The following is an 8,862-nucleotide window of genomic DNA, read 5'->3' as shown; positions in this document are numbered from 1 at the left end:
TATCTAGTACATGAGTCATACCTAACAAATCTCCATCTTGACGAATATCAAACACATTAGGAGAAAGATACCATGTAGTTTCTCACACACCAAAGTGGGTTGGGCTACCATTCTTGTCCAGTAACTGTAGACATTGAACAAGTTCAAACAATGCAACAACTTGTTGATGGTAATTGGTTTGATCAACATATCAGCTGCATTCCCAATAGTATGAACTTTCTGCAACAGTAGCTAACCAGAAGTAATCGATTCTTTAATTTTGTGATACTTCACATCAATGTGCTTGGTTCTAGCATGGTACACCTGGTTCTTAACCAGATAAATGACACTTTGACTACCACAATGCAACTGAACTCCACATTGCTCAACACCCAGTTCATTTACTATAGCCCAGTAAGTAATAAGACATTTTTAACAACTTCAGTTACTGCCATGTACTCGGTTTCAATTGTAGATAACGCCACAATGGACTGAATTATTGATTTCCAACATATAGACCCTCCACAAAGAATAAAAACATATCCATTTATAGATCTTACATTATCCAAATCACCAGTATAGTTTGAATCCACGTCCTACAATTGAAACATCATTCTACTCACTGCCAAAAATAAATTTCATATTCTACAGTAACGTTCAGATACCTGAAAATCCACTTGACTGTTTCCCAATGTCACCTACCAGGTTTAGACATGTATTTATAAACTTGACTAACACCATGAGCCAAGTCAGGGCGAGTAGATATCATTGCATACATCAAACAGCCAACCACACTGGCATGTGAAACCTTTGTCATGTCTTTGATTTCCCTATACATTTTAGGACACTGTTCTGAAGAAATATTAAAATGATTTGTCAATGGAGTGCTCACAAGCTTTGTTTTGCACATCTCAAACATGTCTAGCACTTCCTCAACATAACCTCGTTGAGATAAACACAATCGTCTTGAGCTTCTATCTCGGTGAATCTCCATTTCAAGAATTTTCTTTGTAGCACCTAAGTCTTTCAGATCAAATTTCTGACTCCATAAAACTTTCAAACTAAGGAGACAATGCATATTTTTTACAACAATTAGTACGTCGTCAATATATAGTAGTAGAAAAATAAAAGAACAGTCATCAAGGCTATTAACAAAAACACAACAATCATACTCACATCGTTTGTAACCAATCTAAATCGTGTAGGAATCGAACCGCTTGTATCATTGTCTTGAAAACTATTTCAACCCATACAACGACTTCTTTAATCTGCAAATCAGATGCTCATGTCCAGATTGAGTGAACCGTTCTGACTACTCTATGACTGCTCTTCCAGATCACTATGCAAGAATGCAGTTTTAACATCCATCTGCTCTAGATTCAAATCTCAAAAATTATTAATGCAAACACTGTCCTCTGATTGAAACATGTCTGACCACAGAAGAAAAGATTTCATCATAATTTATCCCCTACTGTTGTGAAAATCTATTTCTTATCAACCGAGCCTTGAACTTTTTTCTTTCTTTTTTTGATATTGTTGGTTTTCTTTTGTGCACCCACTTGCACGCAATAATCTTCTTTCCCTCAAGAAGTTGAACTAGCTCTAATGTATGATTTTTCTGCAAAGACTTCATCTCTTTAACCATTGCACCCATCCATTTCTCATTCTTCTGGCTAGTGATAGTTCCTTGAAAGATGACTGGATCATCACTACTGATGAGAAGTGCACAAGAGACAAAGTCTTCATAACCCAATCTGCATGGAGGTTTTATATTGGTGTCTCTCTGTCTGTTTCTGACTATATTATAATTTTGCAGACAATCTGTGTTAAAATCACTAGATGTTAAATTTGAACTTTCAATTTCTCAGTTGTTACTGGATGTTGTTCTACATCCACTGCATTGTATCTGAACTGGAACTATTTTCTGACTACTTGTCTTGATGCTGCTGCAACATAAACTGCTCATAAAAAACGACATCTCTAATGATCATCATTTTCTTTGCAATCTGGTCCCAGAACTTGTATCATTTGAAACATTTATAGTATGCCAGAAAGATGCACTTTTGGATTTTGGATTAAGTTTTGATTTTTCATCACCAGATATATACACATAAACAGGACAACAAAAAATTTGTAAGTGATCAAAATTAACTACATCACCTGTCCATACATCATCTACAACCTTGTCACACAATGATGCCCGAGGTGATCTATTGATGAAGTAACACGTCATACATCCTCTGCCCAAAACCTTTTAGAATGTCCTACATTCATTCTCAAGCATCTTTGCCCTTTCAGTTAAATATATGTTCATCTTTTCTGTATTGTCATTCTGCTGTGGTGTTTTATGTACTAAAAAATGTCTCTGAATCTCATGCTTCTCACAAAATTTTTGAAACTACGAATATGTGTACTTTGTGTCATTTTCAGACCTCAAGTACTTAATCTTTCTACCAGTTTGATTCTCCACCTCAGTTTTCCACAGCTTGAATTTGACGAAAACTTCATATTTTTGTTTTAAACAATACACCCAAACTTTCCTATAAAAATCGTCAATAAAGGTAACATAATACAGTGACTCTCCCAATGACGATTCCCTGATAGAGCCCCATACATCAGAATGCATATAATCAAGAATTCTTTTAGTTTTGTGTTTTCCAGTCACGAAACTAATTCTAACCTATTTTCCAAAAACTCAAAGTTAATAAAAATCAAATTTGCAGCTTTTAACACCATGCTACATATTTCTTTTATGCAATTCAGTCATCTCACATTCACTAAGATGACCAAGACGCATGTGCCACAGTTTTGTATCATCATCATATAACTCGCACATTCACTAAGATGACCAAGACGCATGTGCCACAATTTTGTATCATCATCATATGACTCGACAGAATAAACTCCACCTACAACTGTACTCCCTAACAATTTATAGATATTTCATGCAGTTAACTTTCCTTTTATCACAATCAATGCACCTTTAATAAATCTACTAACAACTGGACTCCCTAACAGTTTTTAGATATTTCATGCAGTTAACTTTCCTTTTATCACAGTCAATGCACTCTTAACAATTTTAATGATTTCTCTATTCTCATCTGCTTTAGAAATAAAACTATTTCTATGTAAAATGCCTAAGAAAATTAAATTATTTTTTAATCTGGAACATATCTAACATCACATAATATTCTAACAGTGTCATCATACATATTAATTATGATTTTACCAATATCAATAATATTGCAACATCTATCATCACCTAAATAGACAGAACCAGAATTAGATAACATATATGAAGTAAATCACTCTCTGTCAGGTGTTATGTGATAAGAGCATCTTGAATCAAGAATCCATACATCTATGAACTAAGTTGATGAAACTGAAAACATATCACAATAACTACAATCTGAATTGTCACTCTGCGCCACATTTATAGATTTGGATGATACATCATGTTTCTCAGCAGTTTATTTCTTGAGCTTTGGACAATCTCTCTTCATATGTACCAGCTCATTGCACTTGTAGCAATGAATCGTCTTTTTGTATATAGACTTTGATCTGAAATTTTGTTTTCCAAAACTCTCCTTTTACTTCCTTCCACGATCCTGATTATCCTTAACATAAAAACTGTCACCATGAGAGCTTTCCGTACATTCTTTTTTTGTTGGTTGTCAGCCAACAATATTGCAGTAATTTTATCAACTTTGATTGTTTCTTTCTCATATGTAAGAGTAGTCAACAGGTGTTTATAAGATGAAGGCAATGAACACAACAAAATCATTACTCAGACTTCACCCTCAATATTCACAACAAGTCGTGTTAAATTTGTGATTATTTGATTGAAGACATTCATATGCTGCATCAGATCAAAACCTTCTTGCATCTTCAGTTCATACACCCTTTATTTTATATACAATTTATTCATTAGGGATTTGGACATAAACCGAGTTTCCAATTTATTTCATACTTCTCCTGAAGATTTTAGATTCATTACGTGATACACCTCTTCTATCAGACATAAACGTATGGTTCATGTTGCTCGTTGTTGCAATTCTTTCGAATCTTCATCCGCTATAGTATTTGGTTTTGTTGGCCGAAAAGCCTTCAAGATCCCTTATTGCGCCCTTGTTTGCCAAAATCCGAAGTTATTGATTTCATCATACTTCAACACTTCAAACCTTGCATCGAACATAGCCATCTCAACTCGCTCTTCCCGTGATCTTCTTTATCTCGAGCCAAAGCCAAGCCGCACCACTCGCGATCTTCGTCTAAGTCGTGACCGAGCGTTCTTTTTCTTCCTTCCTGCGCCAAACTCCTCTGCCCTAAAACCTTGCTCTGATATCAATTGTAGATAAATTAGGCAAAAAAATATAAGAATCGACTGAACAATCAAGAACAAACATAAGGATTTAACGAGATTCGACAATGTCCTCAAAAGCAATGAACGGTGGCTTCTTTTGATTTCTTAAAAACAGTGCATCCCCTTAGGGTTACAAATACAACATATATATAACCCTAGTGTACAATATGTAATTACAAAATTACCCTGTACCGGACCGTGGGGGCAAAGCCCGCGCACACCCAACCCAATTAACGAAACCCCTTCAATTGGACAAATGCTTCCGCTCCGTTCCAGCATCTGTCTCTTATCTGGTATATGAGTCATACTTCACAAAAGAAATTATATATTTTATATTAATAATTCATTATATATAAAATTATATCCACAACATATTGTATGGCACATTCCCCAATTATTTCATGCCATCATTTCATCGTATTCAAGTCATCGTATTTGTGTTTGTGATTGGCAAATGAACTTATTAAATTGTATCAACACAATCATATATTACAATAGAGGTTTGAAAGATTACAAATGTCAAGCTCTACACTCTACTTAAAGAAAAGATGCCTGAAAATCAATATGTTCTGCAAAAGTACTAACATATCTCAAATAATTTATGCATGCAGAGCACATATTTCAAGGTGGATCGAGTGTAGCATCCACCTCCCCTAATAATAAAAACAATTGAATACCAACATTTTTCTAACAAACCGTACAACTGCTTTAATCACAATTTCTCATTGAAATACTTCCCCACAAAGTGCATGGATCGTGAAATCGGAATATCTAAAAAGATCATATCTTTCATTATCCAACACAGATGAAGAGTCATAAGCTCCCAAAACTGACATAATGAACAGCTAGAACCCCAAAAATAAAAATTGTAATAAATCAATTATATTAAAAAAAAATTACTAATTGTACAACCAAGAAAAAAGCTATTGCAGGGTCGTACGTTGAAATTATTAAAGAGTCATAAGCTCCCAAAACTGACATAATGAACAACTAGAACCCCAAAAATAAAAATGGTAATAAATCAATTATATTTAAAAAATTACTAATTGCACAACCAAGAAAAAAGCTATTGCAGTTGCAGGGTCGTACGTTGAAATTATTAATGTTCATGCCCACTGAGAAAAACACATATGAGACAATTAAAAAGAAAAAAACAATACCAAAATTTAAAAATTGCATATTTCATACCCTATAACTTTAGCACATGAAGAAAAAAGAAACAATTTACAGAACTAAGCTGTGAAAGGTAGACCAGATAAATGATGAAGCAAACAGATTTCATACTGCGTTTCTCTTCAAATAAACATAGTTCTGGCACAAAGACTGGTCTGCCCACAGATGGCCTACCCCGTCCCTATGTGCAGTAGGTACACTAGTTAGTGCTTAACACCCTAACACGAACTGCACCGAAAAGGTCGTGGTGAGCTGCACCTTTCCTAGATACTTGTTCATGATTTTCCATTTACTTGTCAGAAGAACTATCACACACTAACAGTACAAAGTAAATAAAGTAGCTTAGAAACAAAACTCTGCATGCGGCTTCTTAAATTTAATTAACAACAATATTGCCCTTTTTATGAATCTTCAATTGATTTTACAGTTCAGTTGTCAAGAAAATCGATTACCTCCAAGGTGCTTCTCATGGATCCTTGATAGCATTTTAGAAGGAATTCATCTCAAGACAATATGGCCTCTTTTCCATCAACAACCTTGCCGCACTACAGTATGGTTCCTGAAATGCATTCAAAACCCAAGATAAATCAGACAACACATCACTATTGCAACTTCCACCAGCCACCATTTCTCTGGACTTCTCTTCACTGGGCTGTATCACAACCAATGTAGCCCCCTTAAGCATCATCCCACAAGGAATCTCGAGCTGTGGCTCATACCATAGCCTCATGCTAAGTGCAGGCATTAAGGTCCTCTGCGATGAACCTGAAGCAGAAACCGGGTTCATTGTTAGCTCCTGCAGCTGCCGTCTATTCATGCTCAGCACCCCTTGGCCATCTGCATCGGTGAGATCCAAAAACTCCAATGTCTTATGATCCCTGACAATGGGCTGGAGCAGGTAGTGACGGGCACTGGCAGCAATCAGGGAGCTGATAGTCCACACCACTCTAAGCTTGAGGCCTCCATTGGTGTAAAAAGATTCAGGGATGCTAGCGTTGTCTTCTCCACCACAGAGATCAGAAGAGGGGCTACGGCTCCCTAATTGTGTGGGAGGGGACGTGGATGACGAGGAAAGCACAGAGGAGGCGCCAAGAATAACGCAGCTGTTGATGGTAGATCCGAAGCTAGCCTTCCACTTGAGAAGTACCCCATCATTGACTCCCAGCTCGCCCGCAGGGAGTTCAATCCGGAGGCGTCGAATCTCTTTAAAGTTCTTCAGAACCTCGGATGGCGAGTAGTGGGAAACTTCAGAAAAGGAAGATTCGGCATAGGAAAGGCGCTTGGATGATGAAGAGGAGAGGATCTGACCGAGGGCGTAGATGGGGCGCACAATGCCACCAAGAACAACGCGTGCGAAGTGGGAAAGGATGCTGCGGGTCTTCTCTGCTGCAGCTGAAGAACAAGATGAAGCAGACAACGTAGAAAGATCGTCGGAGATAACGCAGTCGATGCGGACAGAAACGGTGTCGACAAGGGGTATCAGCGAGTGGAAGCGTCGGGAGACGACATAGCAGCGGCCAAGCGCCTTCACGTCGCTGATCTGGTTGAAGATAACTAGAAGGATCGAATCCGGCAACCGATCAAAGTGGTCTATCCCTTGTTCCTCCTCCACCGCCGCCGACGCGGCTAAACCATCGCCGACCCACCGCTCCAGTAGATCCGGCGTCACACTCGACATTTTATCAGAAAACAAAAGCACAAATCAAGCTAGAAAACCATGAAGCGAGAACAGAAGCGAGGAGAATGAAATAAGCCCTAGAAAACAATATCCGCCGTTTCCGTGACGATTCCGCGAAGGAGATGAGCGGTACGATGGCGGGAAACAAAGGACAAATCCTTATCCTAATCAATCTAACTCACAGCTACACGAAGAAGTAGGAGATCGTCCCGGGTAACAAGAAAGACGACAGCAGAGGAGAGAAGATGGAGGGTTCGAGAGCACATAGCAAAACCTAGGGTTTTAAGAGCTCTCTGGAATTGCTTCTCTTCTGTCTTCCAAAACCGAGAGTTGAAAACGCGTGATTGCCATCTTCCTCGACGTCACTCTTAAAATATCGATACATATTTGGGATAATTACACACACACCAGATGACACATTACTATTTACAAATCAAATATCCAGGTGATTTTTAAATTAAAAGATCGATTTAAATAAAATTTAGAGTATGTTTGGGGCAGTTTATTTGGTGCGGTGACATTTTGGAGTGTTTGGGTAAATTACGTTTTGACAGCTTATGCGTTTTGAAAATGCTGAAAGCAGAGTTTTCTCACCGCACCTATATAGGTGCGGTGACAGCTTTCTTGCAGCAGTCTGGCTTTTCCAAAAAAATCAAAAATTTCTAATATTCAACGCACCTAACTTATCAACATATTATTTTTAATCAGCTAATCAGTAGAATATTCAATAAGCTGCAGCTGTCCAGACATACCCTTAGATACATACTATTCAATTCTAATGTATTTACATATGGGACCCCTATACTTTAATATTAATATATATGTCATCTTGTCCATATATTGAAAGGTATATTTTATTTGTATAACTTAAAACTAATGATATTTTGTATGCCATATGAATGATTTGAGTGGAATAAGTGCAAAAGATAAAGTTTAGATGATTGATATGTAAATACATAAGAACTGTGTGGCATGTATGTAAATACCCCTATTTTTAAATAATATAAGAAAATTTCAAAGTATTTAATATATCTATCTATAATATTTTATATTTAATTTTTTTTTTTCTAAATGAGACAAATATTAAACTATATGTATGGTAATATTTTTGTATACTGTATATACACTTGCTTAAATTATAAGAAAAGTAAAATTATGTTATGCTTTAAATATTTAAATATATTTAAATTTTTTATACACTTAATTATATGTATGGTAATCTTAGAATTTTTAAAATATATTTAAATATGCATACCTCATATATATCATATTAAGTTATATATAAAGCAAATGTTTTTTTGCTTATTTTGTCTATTAAAAATAATATTTACATTAAAAAATTTATTCCATATATGCAAATTAAAATCTTATTCGTGTATATACTTTTATTTTACTTGATTAAACAAACAAATTGATACAAGGAGCAATATCAAAATGATTCTTGGAATAGAACTAAAACTCAAACTTGCTAAAAATGAGTTCAAATATTGAACAAACTAGAAAAATGCAAAGTACTAAAAAAAATTGATACTTAGTTGCAATAAATTTAAATGTTGGATTCAAATTTGTCCATGAAACATATCCAAGAAATAAGTGTAAGACGAGAGAGAGAGAGAGAGATAGTGAGAGAAAAACACAATAATTTGAGAAATGTGTATAACTTTTTATT

General features: G+C 35.9%; 1 protein-coding gene across 1 annotated transcript; it reads right to left on the bottom strand.

The window, feature by feature from the left end:
- Positions 1-5,523: 5,523 nt before the first annotated feature.
- LOC110038235 (F-box protein At5g46170-like) lies at positions 5,524-7,553 on the bottom strand. The gene has a single exon (XM_020743004.1). The coding sequence runs from the start codon at positions 7,191-7,193 to the stop codon at positions 6,003-6,005; it is 1,191 nt and encodes a 396-aa protein (XP_020598663.1). The 5' UTR covers positions 7,194-7,553; the 3' UTR covers positions 5,524-6,002.
- Between the last annotated feature and the right edge of the window lie 1,309 nt (positions 7,554-8,862).

The sequence above is a fragment of the Phalaenopsis equestris genome, unplaced genomic scaffold, assembly GCF_001263595.1.
Source record: "Phalaenopsis equestris unplaced genomic scaffold, ASM126359v1 Scaffold232291, whole genome shotgun sequence".
Lineage (NCBI taxonomy): Eukaryota > Viridiplantae > Streptophyta > Magnoliopsida > Asparagales > Orchidaceae > Phalaenopsis > Phalaenopsis equestris.
This window is presented reverse-complemented; position numbering and strand designations above follow the sequence as displayed.

Coding starts and splice junctions, on each gene's coding strand:
- LOC110038235 (XM_020743004.1), bottom strand. CDS start 7,193: ATGTCGAGTGTGACGCCGGATCTACTGGAGCGGTGGGTCGGCGATGGT.